Genomic DNA, 18,587 nt, shown 5'->3' with positions numbered 1-18,587 from the left:
TAACCATAGGTGTTCCAACCAGTTTACAGTCTTCCATTCCAAAGGTCTTCAATACCCCCTTCACATATTTAGACTGATTAATAAAGATACCACCTTTCATCTGCTGAACCTACAAACCAATGAAAAATTTGATCTCATCTATCAGAGACATCTCAAATTCCTTTTTCATCTCATTTACAAAAGTTAACTCATATCATCATCTTCTCCAAATATGATGTCATCTACAAATACTTCTGCAATCAATAACTTGTCTCCTTTTGTCTTCAAGTAAATATTGTTGTCTTCATTGTTTCTCTGAAATCCAATCTTTATCGAGTGTGAATGAAGTCTTTCAAACCATGCCCTTGGAGCTTGCTTTAATCCATACAAATCTTTATGTAGTTTGAATATCATATCCTTGTCTTCAGTAAATGCAAACCCATCTAGTTGTTCAATATAAACCTCTTCTAGAATTCCATTCAAAAATGCAGACTTCATGTCCATTTGGTAAATCCCAAATCCTTTAAACATTGCAAATGCAAGTAACACTTTCACTCCTTCAAGTCTAGAAACTGGTGCGAAGGTTTCTCCACAATCTTCACCTTCTTCTTGTGCATATCCTTTGCAAACTAATCTAGCCTTGTTTCTAACCACTTCACCATCTTCATTCAACTTGTTTTTGAACACCCACTTAGTACCAATCATATTTTTATCAGCTGGTCCAGGAACAAGTGACCAAGTGTTGTTCTTCTCTATTTGATCAAGCTCTTCCTCCATAGCCTTTATCCATTCATCATCCTTGAGAGATTCTCTTGTTGTCTTCCATTCAACTGTGGAAATCAAACAAGCACTTTCTCTTATTTTTCTTCTTGTTTGTACTCTAGCATTCTTGTCTCCAATTATCTGATTTGCTGAGTGATTCAACATTACATATCTAGGTATAACCAGTTCTGGTATAGAAGTTTCTTCTTCTTCAACTTCTCCATCTTCTTCATCTACCGATTGAGCAACATCTTGCACATTGTTCTGCTCAACATCATTTTCTACCTCCGATTCAATGATCACGATCTTTTGTTCATCAATTGCATCAAACTTTCTGGTATCATCAGATTTATCATAATACTCATCAACTTTTGCATTGACACTTTCCACAATCTTCTTGGTTCTTTTATTAAAGTACTTGAATGCTTTTCTCTTGGCTGAGTAACCAAGGAATGTTCCTTCATCACTCTTAGGATCAAATTTACTAGTATAATCGTATCTCTTTATATAACACCTGCTTCCAAATACTTTGAAATAAATGACATTAGGTGTATGACCATACCATAATTCATAGGGTGTTTCATCATTACCTTTCTTACCCAATACCCAGTTCATTGTGTAAACTGTAGTGCTACCGGCCTCTCTCCAAAACATCTTAGGTACATCTCCTTGTATCAACATTGTTCTTGCTGCCTCAACTATGGTCTGGTTCCTCCTTTCTACAATCCCATTATGCTATGGTGTCCTTAGTGCGGACAGTTGTCTCTTGATTCTATTATCATCACAATATTTCACAAATTCAACTGAGGTGAATTCTCCACCTCGGTCAGATCTCAGGAACTTAAGATTCTCACTAGTTTCCTTTTCCATTAAGGCTTTGAATGCCTTAAACTTGTCGAAAGTTTCAAACTTCTCCTTCAAAAATGTAACCCACATCATTCTTGAATGATCATCAGTAAATATCATGAAATACCTATCACCTTGAAAACTCCTAGTCCTCATAGGACCACATAAATAAATGTGCACCAAATCTAAAATATTTTCAGAAGAAAATGATTTACTCTAGAAAGAAGAAGTAGTCATCTTACCCAACTGACATTCTTTACAAATCACGGTGTTTGGTTTGACAAGTTGTGGCATACCTCTAACCATATTTGACTTGTTGACCTTAACCACATTATCAAAATTCACATGACAAAATATTCTATGCCATAACCAATTGTCCTTAACTTTAGCAACCAAACAACTGTTAACATTAGCATTCATATGGAATAAGTTACCTTTTTTTTGTTTACTGGTAGCAATCAGTTCTCCTTTGCATCCTAAGATCCTACACACTCCATTCTTAAAATCAAGATGATAACCTTTATCATTCAGCTAACCAACACTCAACAAGTTATGTTTTAATCCTTCAACCCAATATACATCATCAACATTACTTTTACCATTTAGAGAAATTGAACCTTTACCTTTTCCATACATGGTGAATTATTTCCAAATCTTACTACTCCACCATCAAATTCTTCAGGAGAAATAAACTTGTTCTTGTTACCGGTCATGTAATGTGAACAACCACTATCAATGACCCACTCATTATTGTTGTCAATATGAGATACTAAAGCCTTCTTGTCAGAAATATCTTCCTTTACTGCTATAAAAACAATCTCCTCATTATCTTCATCCTTAGATTGTTCATCGGTAACTCCTTCATCAACTACAACATAACACTATTTCTTACCTTTTCCTTTATACCTTCTGAAATTTTCCTTTTGATCACTGTTAGGACAATTAGTAGTAATATGTCCCATTTTGTTACAAGAGAAACACTTAAGAGGAAGATTGCCTTTGTACTTACCGGTGCCTCTAGGAAGTCTTTTTGCTAGTAAATCTTCAAATTCCATCAAGTTTCATCATCCATTCCTTCATTACCACTGCCATGCTGACTTGAGCTATACACATCCTTTCCTTTTCTAACCGGTGCATTAGATATAGATGTTTGAAAGCAGATTATTCCTTAGGTACACTATTATCAAAGATATTTAACTCAAAAGCAGTAAACTTGCCTATCAAAGAATAAACAATAACTTTATCTTTACTGACTGACCTCAATTTCTGGATAGCAGATAGTCTAATAGCATAAGCAAGTAGTAAGGCTCTAAGCATTTTACTCACCACTATGTCTTCTGCAATGGTTCCACCAACACTTTTGATTCCTCCAACTACTTCCTTTATCCTTTGTCCATAATGTGTGATGTTTTCTCCTTCCATCATCTTCATATCATCAAACTTACCTCTAAGGCTTTCTTCTTTAGCTTTTTGCACATGCTCATCTCCACCATAGATTAACTTTAACTTTTCCCAGACTTCATAGGCAGTTTCTAATCCATGGACATCAATATACTCAGAATCAGAAAGTGTAATTACAATGTCTTCCAATGCTTGAATATTCTCATGTCGCTCCTTGAGCCGATCTGGATTCAGAGCATCGGTAGGAGCTGTGTACTTATTTTCAACATGAAACTAGAACTGTGCCCCCATTCCTTTGATGTAGATCTTCATTCTGTCACTCCATATTATGTAGTTATCCTTTGTAAATTTAGGACCCTCCTTCATCATTTTGGATCTTTACCTCAAGTGGTTAAGCTTCTACACAAATTAGAGGACCTAATGCTCTGATACCAATTGTTATTATGAGGATCCAGTTACTACTAAGAGGGTGGGGGGTGAATCAGTAGTAATATAAATTTGTAAATACTCCAAAAACACTTCAAAAACCAGTACTGATAACTATTCAAACATTCAAATAGTCCTTTAAACTGATTTATCCACTAGTCATATAAGTGTTCATCAACATGCATATAAAGTAAAGATATCAAATCAACACATGAACAATGAATCAACCATATGAACACATAGATTTTTTCATGTGGAAACCCAAATGGGAAAAACCACAGTGGGAATTAACACCCATAAGATATTTACACTCTTTTGGAATGCGCCTGGTTAAAGGCCTAGGTCAGTTAGAGAAAACCCTATTAGGAGTCACCCGGTGAAGGGATTTCAACCTTAGCTTGTTAGGAGTAACCTTGCTAGAGGATTTTAAACTCAAATTAATGAGGCACCCAGCGAAGGGATTTACAAATAAGACTTGTTAGTGTAGTGTCATAAAATTGTGCCTCCTGCAATTTTAACCTCATTTGAAGTCCTCACCTTGGTGACGACATCCTCCTTCCTAGCCGAGACCCCTTTCTGCATTTTCAGCCCTTGACCCCATCCTATTTGAGCCCTGCGATAGCCTCAGGACCCTGTCTGGGCCCAAAGATAGGGCAGGACAGGGACGTGGCACCCCTATCTCCCCTAGGATAGGGGTGTGGTGCCCCTGTCCCACCCTCTTAGGGTGGCCCCAAGATAGATCCCCCTGACCCTATCTGCACTTAGGGATGACGATCTTTGTTGAGATGAATTAATTCTTTGAGGCATGTATAAAAGAGAATTGGCCTTCTCATTTGCATATAGATAAAATACATGAATAGGTGAGGGACAAGGAATTCAAGTAGAAGCTCTTCATTATTGTCATCAAGCATTCATCAAGTTTTCTTCTTCATGTGTCTTCTTCATTCATCCATTGGAGCAACATTACAACATTAATTTGCAATCATGTGTGTGTGCTAGGGTTTTGTCACGATACATGCCATTTCATGCATTATTTGTGATTACATTCAAGAAGCAAAGTAATCATAATCAACAAGTTGCAGATCTACAAGGTATACATTTCCATTGTTTACATTCAAGCATTTGCAATTACTTTCTTTCATGGTTGATTCATCAACTGATGTTTGACTAAGAAAAACCCCTATCCACAACCTATCTTCCCCTCTTTTCTGTGTGTAGGTTGCAGGTGTGCAACTGTAATTGTAGGTTTGGGCTTCATTTGTAGAGACGAAAGAACCCTTTTCATTTTGCGGATTTTGTGGAGGACCATGCACGCTCCCACCACGGTCTCGACGAATTTTCTCCAAATTTGTAGGACAGATCCGTATCAGTCTAATTAGCTTAGATCCAAAGTTACAACGCGATCCCGAACCGATAGCTCTTCATTTCACTCATTTTCTCTCTCTTTTCCACATAGTCAACAAGTCAACTTTCCAATTTACAAAAGAGGTCAAATCACACTTCAACCCTTGCAATCCACTTGGAATTCACATCCTTGTCTCTTTTGGATTTGGATCTAGTGGATTCAAGCCCCTCTTTTGAATGTAAAGTTCCCCCAAGTGAAAATCATCCCAGTGACTTCCTTTCTCTCTCCTAGGTGGGGAGTCACTAGGGTTCAATTTTCCACTTTACATTTTGGTGAAACCGACGTCTTACACATTAATTTTGATTTCTCATTATTAGATCTGAATAATTGCAATTGGAGTTTCAAAATTTCATTTCCAAGTTTGATCTTTTTACAAAATTTAGAGGTTAATTACACAAGAACCCTAATTTTTCATTTTGAGCAAATTAAGCTTGTGAAGTGTAAAATTTTAATTACTTGTTTCAGATCTGATTTCTATTTCAAAATTGCAATTCAAATATGCCGATTTATTCTAAAAATTCAGTGGTTAAATCATTAAACCCTAATTTTTAAGATTCTTCTATTTTTGACCTTTGACTGCAAGTTTGACCGATCTAGACATCTCCAAATCGGCTGTTTTTTTGGATTCTGCATTAAAACCATAATTTCTCTCATCCCTTAAAATTTTTGAAAAAATTTGGTCGGACCATGTGCGCTTTTGCCAGGGTCCTCGACTTTTTTCTCGAAATTTTGGGAGACGGAATTGACTGTATTTTTCTACTCTAATCCAGCAAATTGACATACTTTATCAATTTTAACACCCTCTAAGGTCGAACACAAATTCAAATTTCACAGTTTCAAATTGAAATTTCAAATTTGCAGTTCAAATTCCATTTTCCCTCCTTTATTAAATTTTCTATGCATGTATGGGGAGAACATTCTTTTGGTTAAATGACATATGAGTTTCTTGTTTGATCATAAGTGCATATGGAGTTCTTATCTTATTTTGTTAGTTCAATTTCAAGTTACATTAAAGATGCTCATGATGTTCCCTTTCATGCATATGATGATAATTTAGTTCTCCCTTTCATTCATACCTATGATTTACCCTCTCCCAAAATTGATCTCATTAATGAGGGCACATTGGTGCAAAGAGGGAATGTAGACACTTTTTTCAAAGATCTCCCTTTTAAAGATGAATCTTTGGAGAATTGTGCTCCTTCTCCTAAAAAGTACCTCCCTCATAAGGATTATTTGGTGCAAGAGGATGATATGATTTCTCTTCATAATGTTCTCTCTCCCAAAAATCAATAGGCTAACAAAAATCAAATCAATTTCATTCATGTTCCTAGGAAATCAAAATTCTTCCTAATTATCATGTTGTGCCTTACACATATACTAATGAGGTAGTTGATGAGAACATAAGTGAAGCATCATATACTTTAATAGTTCCTACAATCCTCTCTTCAATTCACTCAAATACACCATCTCCTACCAAATAAGTTCCTAAAGAAGGACTCTTAGAGGATGATTGGGGGTCCTTAGATTTCACTCCCACCTTTTCTAGAAAGTCTAAGATGCCCAAATTTCATATTCTAAATTTTTCTCTTAACACAAATCTTCAAATTGGTTCAGGCATGTTAAAAATAACATCTAACGATGAATGGCATATTCATCATTATCATTTAAAATAACATTCAAGTTTTTATTATGTTGCTCCTCGCTATGTGACATAGTTAGCCTACTTATTGGGGATGCCTTGTCATTAGTGGTGGTACAATTTCAGGTGCAATCATACTTAGTGAGAAATAGAAGAGTCTATTTATTCTTGCCTCTATGCTTGGGGGGCAAGAATATTCCTTTTTCTCTTTATAAGGTTTCACTATTTTCTTTATGGAGTACATTATTCATAAACTTGATGTCCTTTCTTGCATGGAGTTTTCCTTCATGTGAGCGCATGTCTATTTCGTGTTTGTTATCTTCTCCTTGCTTGAAACAGTACATCTATTATGAACAATCTCTCCTCAGAGAACTTATATGAATCTTCTTCTTTCCCTCTCTTTGAAAATTACCTCTTCTATTGTGTTATTCATAACTTGATGTCCTTTCTTGAATGGAATTATCCTTCATGCGAGAGCATGTTTGTTCCTTGGTTAGGATGTATTCCTTGCTTGAAATGGTACGTCTCTTATGAGTAATATCTCTCTCGAAGTTGTGTAATTCTTCTCATTGCCCTACACTTGGGGGTAATGATTTGTCTCTCTCTTTCTCTAAGCATCCACTTTGCCCTATCTTGTGGATTGCGTGAGTTATATTTGTATACACCTAAAAATGGTCTAAAGATAATTAATTTAATAATCAATTATTTAATTAATCTCCCTCCCCAATTCAATTAAATTCGTCAACAATTTGATTAAATCCTCCATTTTCATCTACTTATTAATAAATCTAAGGATTTATTAAATAGGTTCATCTCAATAATCCCCTTTGATTAATAATTCAAATTAATTAATTCTCCTCCATCAAAATCATTCTTTCAATTCTCTAATTAATTAAAACAAATCAAATCAATGAGTTGTTGAGATTAATTAGCCATTTTCCTATTAAATGAATTTCTAAATTCAAAATCTCCTAACTTTAACCACCCAACCTAACCATTCCTAAACCTAACCCATTCTACCTACCACCATGTTCCCTTTCATCTAACATCTTCTAGAACCTTTGTGACACTTGTCACTAAGTGTTCCCTTTAATCCAATCCCCTTTGCCAACCTCCTCCAATTTAACCATTGATATCTTCAGATCAATCTTGACCGTTGAATCCTGCCACCTCACCCCTAGCCTTGGAAATCCTATAAATAGACCTCATTTTGGAGCACAAAGGGTCCCAATTCATATCAATTTGATTCATCATTTGCATTGTTATTATAGGCATCTAGCTTATAGTTTATCATTTCTTAGCAATGTTATCATGTTCAATTTAGCTTAAATCTTAGCTTAATCATGCTAGATCAATCATTCATGTAGCTTAATCATGCTATCTTGCTATGCATCTTAATCATTCAAATCCTCCATCTAGATGTAGTCAAGTCATTGGAATTTGCCTAATCAGATCTGAGAGCAAAATTCATACTCGCATTTACTAGGAGTCAATAAGTCGATTAGCTATGGTTTTTCATTTCATTGATTAAATCTTCTAACCATGCTTGTAATGATTTATTGAGTGTTTTGTGTTACAGATACAGGTATAACAGGTACACCACATAGATACACGACATTTTGGCGCCCACCGTGGGGTAGAAATCATCATTTTCGGCCTCTTAATCTTCAGGAAACTTCATCTCTGTCCGGCTCTGGTTCAGAAATTTGTACAAGTTGCCTTTTAAGCTCATACGAACTTCCTTTTAGTCTCGGATGAAACCTCATCCTATCTCGTACGAGGTATAATTTTGTGTTGTACGAGGTTTTATGTTGCAAATTCTTTACTCGTACTAGGTCTAAATCTGTATCGTACAAGTCTATTTCTTGAAAATTCTTTACTCGTACTAGGTATAATACTTTGTCGTATGAGATTGTTTTTGTCTCTGTGCAAAATCTAAATATTTGTCGTTTTGTTTGATAAATCATGTCGTATGAGTCTCTGCATCTGTGATTTTTTTGGATAAACTGCAAGTTAGAATTTTCAAATTTTAATCCGATCATTGCTATACGTTAGTAATTTGCATTTTTGAAGGCCTTCCAGGCATTTTTAGGCCTAGAAAGTGCCAAAAGAGACTACTCTTTCAAAATTTCATCTACAACTCTTGGAGACCTTTCCAACGAGGTAAACGGCTCGTAATTTCGAGTCCCAAGCAGAAAGTTATTCCTATTTGAAGTTGGGATAAAATTTCATAAATTTTTTTTGAAAATTTCGTAATTCGGATCACTAATGCTAATCTTGTTCTGTCTATGAGATTTTTGGCAGCCTAACTCTTTTCTGCAGGACAATTTACGAAGATACGCTTGTCAAAGACATAATTCAAAACACAATCATGACTACTAATGGATCTATTTTGCAGGTTGCCTAAGGATTCAACAAAAACTTTGTGTATTCTTTAAGATTTTTAGGCACACTTCAATTTGGGCTTAAAGAAATGAACTATCATGCCTTATGTGCTTGTGATGATAGGCGAGTATGCTCTCACCTTTCTTAGGTGATCAGAAAGCTAGACTCATCTTTTTCCTTTCATTAGTGCATCTCTTTAGCACGCCTGCCCTCCCGAGGAGTTATTAACTCTTAGCCATTAAGGCCGGTGAGACGGGAACGACCTAAGTGGGAACGGCTAACACCAAGTAATCCAACCCACTATAAAATAAATGTATTCTTGATGAAAATCAAAGCAACGATAGTGCTCGAGAATAGCTCTCCTCTGTACCTTCAGGTATATCAAACCTTCGTTTTCAAGGCTGGGAGACCTCTTAATTGAGTTTATACCTCGACGCGCCGAATGGATCCCTTATTAATCCTGATTAAAATAGAAGCTACTTGATTCACCTTCGAAAGGGTGATAATATTTGTGCAAGAGAGATATTAACTCTCCCAAGACACTTGCCATATCATGCCCCCTTTAGCGTTTGGAGTCGGACAATACGACGTTGAGAATCCATTGCGTGATGCTCATCGACCGTATTCTGATTAGCTATTGGGTGTGTACCTAAGTCAGCAAGCAAAGGTTTTCATTCTCAGCCAAATTCCTTAGGGTTTAGCATGCTTGGAGTTATTTATCATATCTTGTGTTTGTTGTGTATTCATCCCTAAATCGACAAATCAGACATCTAAAACTGGAAAACACAGGCAAGATACCAAAATTCACAAATCCAAATTCGACAAAACAAACATTTTTTTATCTCTGTCTGGTTATCTATCGTATGAGTTAGGATCTTTGTCATACGAACCTGTTTGCATAAAATCTTGTGCTGTGCTACACAATGTTCTGTGTCGTACGAGTCAACTACTTTGTCGTATGGTTCAAAAAAGTATGTCGTACGAGTCTCTGCTTTTTACATAAAAACTTTGTTCTGTCGTATGACTCTATATCTTGTGTCGTCCTAAGTTGTATAGTTTGTCGTACGAAACTCTACATTTGTCAGTCCAGAGTTGAGTCTTACATGCCTGTTTCAGAGTTGTTAGTCTGCCTGATCAATTTGTAGTAAACATAAACACCTGGTATCTGTCGTTTTGTGCTTAAATCATCATGTGTATGCCTATCTTAACTAGATCTCAAAGACAAAAAATCGCAGAGACCGAAATAGAAACATTAGAAACAACCATAATCATGGAACATGAAGATGAAATACAAGTTGAAGGAGAAATAACAGAACAAAACATCATAGACATCAAAAAGGACCCTCAATTCGACAAATTTATGCAAAAATTGTTGGAGGAAGAAAAAGAAAAATATTTTCTAATGTTAGCTAAATCTGGTGCTACACTCCCTCAAGACTTTGATGTAAACAAATTGACACAAAAGAAAAGTGATCCTCCTCCTAATAACGAACAATATGAGGATATCTTTGGTCTCAAAATGAATGACATGTCAATTCCTCATAAAACCAGAACCAATGAAGAGACTTACATCCCCAAAAGAGATGAAGTAGAAATTTTGGATAACATTCAACCCAATGAGGATACAAGAAGGACTAGGGATGAACCAAGAAGAGATCAAGATCCTCCTAGAATACAAAATCATGGTCATGCAAGAACAAATCATGTTGATAATCATATCATGACTCTCACACAACAACTACAAACAATGCAAACACAAATTCAAGATATGCAAAGAGGAAATGTTAGACGATATTTGCTTCAAGAAATATGTCCTTATCCATTCGACATAAACCTAAACATGATACCTTTTCCTATAGGTTTTAAAACTCCTAGATATGAAAAATATGATGGAAGCACTGACCCTCAGGATCATATAAGAGAATTTTGCACCATGAGTATGGAGTTTGCACACGAGGATACCTACTTAATGAGACTATTTCCAAAAAGCTTAATGGGACGAGCTATAGAATGGTTCTCCAAACTTCCACTTGGAATCAGATCATTTTTAGAATTGGTGGATAAGTTTGTTTCACAATAATCTTACAACATACAACATTAAGTAACCATGCTAGACCTGTGTAACGCAAAACAAAAGAGTGGAGAACCCTTCATGACATTCTTACAACGATGGAGGTGGTTAGCTTCGAGGTATCCTCGTACCATGCCAGAATATGAAAAAATGGATAATTTCATTGACAACTTAAACGATCAAATGAGTTATTACTTAAAAATGCAAGGAAATCAATGTTTTGGAAAAATGGTTGATAATGGAATCAGAATGGAAGAAGCCATGATAAAGAAAGGTGAATTAAAAGTATACAAAGAAGGAGTCTATCCTCCTAACACCAACAATAACAACAATCATAATGACAAGCCAAAAATTTGGAATAGAAATCTAAATGTAGTTAATGATGGAATAGTAGATAACAACAATGTAAAACTAAAACAACCGGTTTTCAATCTATCTACTCACTCAGCAGCAACACAACAAAACAACAATCACCAAAGAGTCGTGATCAAAACTTTTTTTCAAAGACAATTTACAGACATTGGTGAACCCCTGGGGTCAGCATTAAAAATGCTTATCGCAAACAAAACGATTTCTTTACCAGAAGAAAGGAACTATGAACCTCAAATAAAACCACCATGGTGGAATGATAATCAATATTGTGATTTCCATCGAAACAAAGGACATCTCACAGATAATTGTCAAAAGTTGAAACTGTCATACAAGACTTGATTGATAATGGAGTAATAACTGTGGATGGACATACAACAAATGAATCTCATACAACTTTTAAAACTCTGCTTCCAAACTATGAGAAAGGTGAATCATCAACAACAAACAATGGTAAGTGTAAAACCAAGGTAAACTACGCTCATACATACGACAACGTGGTGAATGTGATTGTAGTTAAATAAAAACAAAATCAAGAACATGCTCATGCTATAACAAGAAGCGAAGCCAAAGTTATTTTGCTAGGTCCTACAACAAACACATCATCCACTATAACAAAACCATACAATCTAGTGGAGCAACTACAAAAGACACCCACACAAATCTCCATCCTGGAACTTTTAAAACTTTCACCGACACACAAGGAAATTCTTGAACAAGCATTAATAGATACCGTCGTATCCAAAGATCTTGATATCGACAAATTCCAGACCATGGTGGGACACCTTAAAACCTCGCATTGCTTGTCATTCACGGAAGAGGATGACATGTCCCTACAACATCCCCACAATGCTCCATTGCACATCGAAGTACTCATCCACAAAATGCATGTTAAGCGTGTTCTAATAGATGGGGGAGCTGGTCTAAATATTTGTTCATTAAGTCTAGTTCGTGCCTTAGGATATTTAGAAGATGCAGTTGATGTCCGGAAAAGGATCACTATAAAAGCCTATGATGAAGAAGAATGTTCCTCCAAGGGAATTGTGATACTACCCATTAGAGTGGGACCTCTACAAAAAGACACATCATGCCAAGTTCTAGACTTGGACTTATCATATAATGTAGTCCTCGGGAGACCATGGATACATGACCTACAAGCTGCAAGCTGTACCATCCACATATCATCAATGTGTCAAATTTCCCTACGAAGGACAAGAAATCACAACCTCTGTAGATGAAAATCCATTCCAATATTGTAGCAATCTAAAAATGGCTCAAGAAGTAATTGTTCCACATAACAGGGAGGCAACGACCTCAAACATACAATCCAAGGAACAATCATTTGCATCTATTCTATCAAGCATGGAAAAACAAATGCAGCTAAAAGATCGAGGGAACGTAGAATACTCAATATCACAATTACCACTTTCTCCTAAATCCTTTGGAAAACCGTCAAACTCTAAACAACAACCAACTGTGAAACATCTATCAATATTTGATGGAGCATTCATTAGTGTTGTGACCTTATCAGAGGAGATAGAAGACAAAGATGTGCTACAGTGGCTGTACAAAGATGAAGAAGTTCAACAAAAGGTCAACAATGTCAGAATACCTATAGAAATATATGCAAAAGGATTCAACATTCTTCAAAGGATGGGATACTCAGGAACATGACCTATAGGAAAAAGAAAAGAAGGTATCTCAGAACCTATTCAGCCTCATAATCGACAAACTACAGACAAAACAGGTCCAGGATATGTCACTCTACCAGAAGACAGATCTTTTAGTCAACAACAAGAGGAATATGCAAACAGACAAGACCAACTGGCAATTGAAAGGGAAGAAGAATCAACTAAGCAACAAGCACAAACAAACATGAAAGGACAAAAGAAGCAATATTCAAATCACCAAGAGAAACAAATTGCAGATATCTCTCAAGCAGCATCAAATCCCAATCAAAACAGATATGAACCTCGTAGTGATCAAGCATAACTCATAGCAAGATTGACGGAACTCAATCTTAGTCCTGAAGAATTTGAATATAAAAGAAGGAAAGATGTAACTGAAAAAGAAGAAGAAATACTATATAACTAAATCTATATATTACATGCTACAAGTGATATAGATTCTAATGAATGGGAATAGGATTCCTATCACTCTGAAGAATCAGCTAAAGAAAATTGCTTTGAAGAAGATGTAGGAGTCGATGTAGTTCACACGTATGCAGGACAAACATCAGGAACTAGTTCACTTGAATTAGAATCACATTCAGTTAACTTGGACTTAACCGAGGATGATCAAGAACTTCTTATATGAAATCATTCAATGAGAGTATCGTTCTAGACATTGACATACATACTGAAAACTTGTATACATCTATCATGACCCTAAACACCCTCGAAACATCTCGACCTGAAGATCCCTTACCTCTAATCCACCCTGAGCTTATTGATTAGGAAAATGAAGGACATACTACCATTGATACCTTTCCAAATGACCATGCCATATCTATATATCTTAACATAATTGAACCTGTAACAACTCTCACCAGGAATGTCAACAACGCATCTTCCAGTCAAGTGGGTGCCAAATCTCCTAGTCACAAAAGTGAAAATAAAGAAAAGAATATCAAGTATAATGTTGAAAACCATTTATTGGCAACACTAAATTTGGAAAAAGTAAAAACAAAGGATGCATCTAATGGTGAAAACCTCCTTGAGGTGTCGAAAGATGGGAGATTTGTCACTTTACTTGAGCACTATCAAGAAAGGTCATCCATTTTGATTGAACCAATAGAGGCAGTTAACATTGGCACAACAGAGCAAGCAAAGATTCTTCATCCAACAACATCTCTATCAGAAGAATAAATGCAACAATATGTGGAATTCTTCAAACGACGACAAATCAATTTTGCTTGGTCATATGCAAACATGCCAGTATTAGATACAAAGCTCATTATGCATCACCTGAATGTTAATCCAAGAGACAACCCAGTTAAACAGAAGTTAAGGAAAATGCATCTGCATATTGCTCTTCTAGTCAAGGCAGAACTAAAGAAATTAATGGATGTTGGATTCATCAGACCAATAGCATATCCTCAATGGGTATCCAACATTGTTCCTGTTTCAAAACCAGATAAAAGCATCAGAATATGCACATACTTTAGAGATCTTAATAATGCATGTCCAAAGGATGACTTTCCTTTGCCTAACATTGACATCATTGTGGATTTGATTGTTGGACACTCCATGTTTTCTCTAATGGATGGTTTCTCTAGATACAATCAGATCAAAATAGCACCCGAAGATCAAGAAAAGATAGCTTTCACATGCCCATGGGGTACTTTCTGCTGGAATGTCATGCCTTTTGGACTAAAGAACGTCAGTGCTCAATATCAAAGAGCTATGACAACTATATTTCATGACACGATGCATACATTCATGGAAGACTATGTAGATGATATCTTGGCTAAATCCTACAACAGAGAAGAACATATAGAGATACTGGAAAAGATCTTTGATAGGTTAGAACAATACAAGCTACGGCTAAACCCTAAGAAATGTGCCTTTGGTATAACCTCAGGAAAGCTATTGGGATATATTTTTTCAGCAAGAGGAATCGAAGTAGATCTAGCTAAGGTGAAAGAAATCATGGAAATGGCATCTCCCAAGAATATCAGTCAACTAAGATCACTACAAGGAAGACTCCAGTCAATCAAAAGATTTGTGGCTCAACTAGCAGATAAATTTCAACCATTTACTCACCTATTGCACAAACATGTTAATTTCAAATGGGACCATCAATGTGAAGAAGCATTCAACAAGATCAAGGCATATCTCATGCAACCACCAGTTCTAATGTCACCAATTCTAGGAAAGCCATTATTACTCTATGTATCAACTACTGAAACATCATTAGGAGTTTTGCTCGCACAATAGGACAATGAAGGAAAAGAATGAGCCATCTACTACATCAGTAGGACACTAGTAGGATATGAGATCAACTATTCATCAACAGAAAAAGCATGCTTGGCAGTAGTTTTTGCTTCTCAAAAATTACGACACTATCTACTATCTCACTCCATCAAGTTAATAGCTAAAATCGATCCTCTAAAATATTTTCTCAGCAAAGCCACATTGACAGGACGACTAGCAAAATGGATCATGATTCTAAGAGAGTTTGATATCGAATATGTTGATAGAAAAGCTATCAAGGGACAAGTCATCGCAGATCAACTAGCAGAAAAACCACTTCAAGATGATCATCCTCTACAAATTGAATTTCCTGATGCTGATATCCTAACAGTCACAACAAAAACATGGCAACTATACTTTGATGGTTCATATACACAACACGGATCATGAGCAGGAATTCTATTCATCACACCACAAGGTCATACAATCCCGAAGGCATACAAATTAAGCTTTCCATGCACAAACAATATAGTAGAGTATGAAGCATTGGTAACAGGAATCAAAATGGCTATAGAATGGAACATTAAACAACTTCAAGTCTTTGGAGAATGATCAATCAAATCAATGATGACTATCAAACAAAAGATGAGAAACTCATGCCTTACAAAAAGATGGTGGATGATTCCAAGAAATAATTTGTAGAAATAACTTTTGAATAGATTCCAAGAAATGATAATAAAGCAGCAGACGCCATGGCTACACTTGCTTCTCTATTACAGACACAAGAAAATCAACAACGTTATGAATTCCTAGTTGAAGAGTTGTTTCATCCTGCCTTTGATTGTCCTGATTCCCAAACCATCTGTCAACCTATTGGACACGATTCCTCCCGCTATGGAAAAATTTACACATGCCTAAAAGATAACACCTTACCTCCTGTCTTATCAAAAAACCAAAAGAGAAACTTTATTCGTCAATCCTCCCATTATACTCTCGTCGCAGATACTCTATATAAATGAGGTCTAGATGATACTCTCTTAAGATGTCTCAAACAAGAAGAATCTAAGAAGGCCTTACATGAAGTCATAACGGTATTTGTGGCACTCATTCAAGTGGTCTTACCCTTTTGAAAAAAATCATATGCTTGGGCTATTATTGGCAGACCATGGAATGAGATTCTTTTCAAATAGCAAGAACATGCAAACAATGTCAGATCCATGGGAATTTGATTCATGCACCAACACAAGAACTTCATGCTTTAGCAACATCTTGGCCTTTTTGCCAATGGGGTCTTGATCTAGTAGGAAAGATCAATCCTTCTTCATCTAATGGACACAAATTCATCCTTGTAGCTACATAATACTTTACAAAATGGATTTAAGTGGTACCTCTCATCAATATCACAGGAAAACAAATCGCTGCATTTATCTTGAACTATATCATCTGTCGCTATGGAATACCAATGACCATTATCACTGATAATGGGCAACCATTCAAGAATCAAGATGTACAAGAGCTATGTGAGAAGTTCAAAATCCAGCACAGATTCTCCACACCATATTATCCATAGGGAAATGGACAGGCAGAAGCATCTAATAAAACTATTCTAAAAATCCTCAAAAAGATAGTGAACAATGCTAGCAAAGATTGGCATATCCAACTAAACCCTGCTCTCTGGGCCTACCGTACCAGTATCCGCACACCGACAGCTACCACACCTTTCTCTCTTGTATATGGATCAGAAGCCATATTGCCAATCGAAGTAGAGATACCCTCTCTACGTGTATCACTCAAAGGTCTGATCCCAGATGAAGAACAAAGAGTATCTAGACTGCAAGAGTTAGAACTGATCCATGAACAAAGACAAAATGCCTTTGATCATCTGAAAGTATATCAACAAAGAATGTGTCGGAGCTACAATCACAAGGTCAAACCAAGAGTCTTTCAAGTTGGAGAACTAGTGCTTAAGGAAAATCCACGCAACCAGGCATATCGAGAAAAGAAAGGCAAGTTTGAACCAAACTGGTTAGGACCATTTGTAGTCACAACAGTATTTGGGTCAGGAGCATATCAACTATCAACACAGGATGGGGATCAGCTCGAGGAACCAATGAATAGCATACATCTGAAGAAGTTTTATGTCTGAAAAATCAAAAACACTGAAAAATCTGAAAAATCAAAAACACTGAAAAATCAAAAAAATCAAAAACAGTGAAAAATCTGAAAACTCAAAAATAGAAAAAAAAAAGAAGCAAAAACAAAAAAATCAAATATCAGAAAAAGTGCAATAAAAACAAATGGTGAAAACCTAGCAAACAGGCACTATCTATCGGCTAGCTCTTCCATCTATTAGTTCATGCGTTTTTTTTCGCTTGCATTCATTCTCCATCAACATCCATCACAAAGCATTTGTACATACGCAAGCATCGCAGCTACTCTCTCACCATGGTTTGGATCACTGAGAATATCATAACAACTTTGTTTCTAGGCTTGGGGCAAAATCCTACACCTAGCTAGGGGCAAAACTTTCGATCATTTTGAGCTTAATCAAACAAGTAAACCAATCGTTAGACAACACCTATCAAGCGAAAACACTAAAACACATCCAACGTTGAACATGACATCACATTGTTAACTATCAAGCTATCACATGTCAGTCTAAGCACATCGAACAAATTTTAATGGATGATATCTCTTGGATGTTGTTTTCGGCACTTTGATTCAATTTTATTATCTTGATTTTCAATATCATGATTTCTGAGTACCTCCAAGATGTCTTTGACTAGAGGAACAAGGAAGGAACATGATATTTTTCTTGTCTATTGTCTGTAAATTAATCATTAGTAGGTGCAAATTTGTCTCAGGACATGATCATTGAAGTATCATCGAAGACATTTCTGATTTGCATATACCAATGGTTAATACTGCCTGTTTTGTGCAAACAACACTCAGGTCATCTCGGTTTAATTATACCTTGATGCTTGTGTTAACTTGCAATATCAAAATCTAGGAAAGAAGTGCTTAGGTCATCATGGATTAATTATACCATCGATGTTTGCACTCACTTCCCACATTTCAAAAGCTCAATGATGACAAAAACGCAAAATAATCCAGTGACTGGTCTGGTCGTAGCTTTGCATTCCACTGCATTTCATTGCATTTTAGCTTGCATTTCATTCTCATATGGGATCCCAAAAGATCCTTTTATCCAAGGTCACATCTATCACAAGTGTATACGCAATCAGGCAAATGATTCATATCTCTTCAGATATTACCAACTGAGTGAAAATCTTAAGCTATCTCTCTCAATGGAATCAACATTAGCATATCCAAAAATTTCTGCAACTTGCTATCAACAAAATTTCAGTTCTTTATCTAATCAATCTCATC

General features: G+C 36.1%; 1 protein-coding gene across 1 annotated transcript in view; it reads left to right on the top strand.

The window, feature by feature from the left end:
* LOC131039516 (uncharacterized) overlaps nt 1-8,286 on the top strand; it is a 44,331-nt gene extending 36,045 nt beyond the window's left edge. Inside the window, exon 7 of the mRNA XM_059220816.1 lies at nt 8,038-8,286. Coding sequence (XP_059076799.1) covers nt 8,038-8,216 — 179 coding nt within the window. The 3' untranslated portion in view covers nt 8,217-8,286. The remainder of the gene's footprint in view (nt 1-8,037) is intronic.
* Nucleotides 8,287-18,587: the final 10,301 nt, after the last annotated feature.

This window comes from Cryptomeria japonica, chromosome 5, assembly GCF_030272615.1.
Source record: "Cryptomeria japonica chromosome 5, Sugi_1.0, whole genome shotgun sequence".
In the NCBI taxonomy this organism is placed as follows: Eukaryota; Viridiplantae; Streptophyta; class Pinopsida; order Cupressales; family Cupressaceae; genus Cryptomeria; species Cryptomeria japonica.
This window is presented reverse-complemented; position numbering and strand designations above follow the sequence as displayed.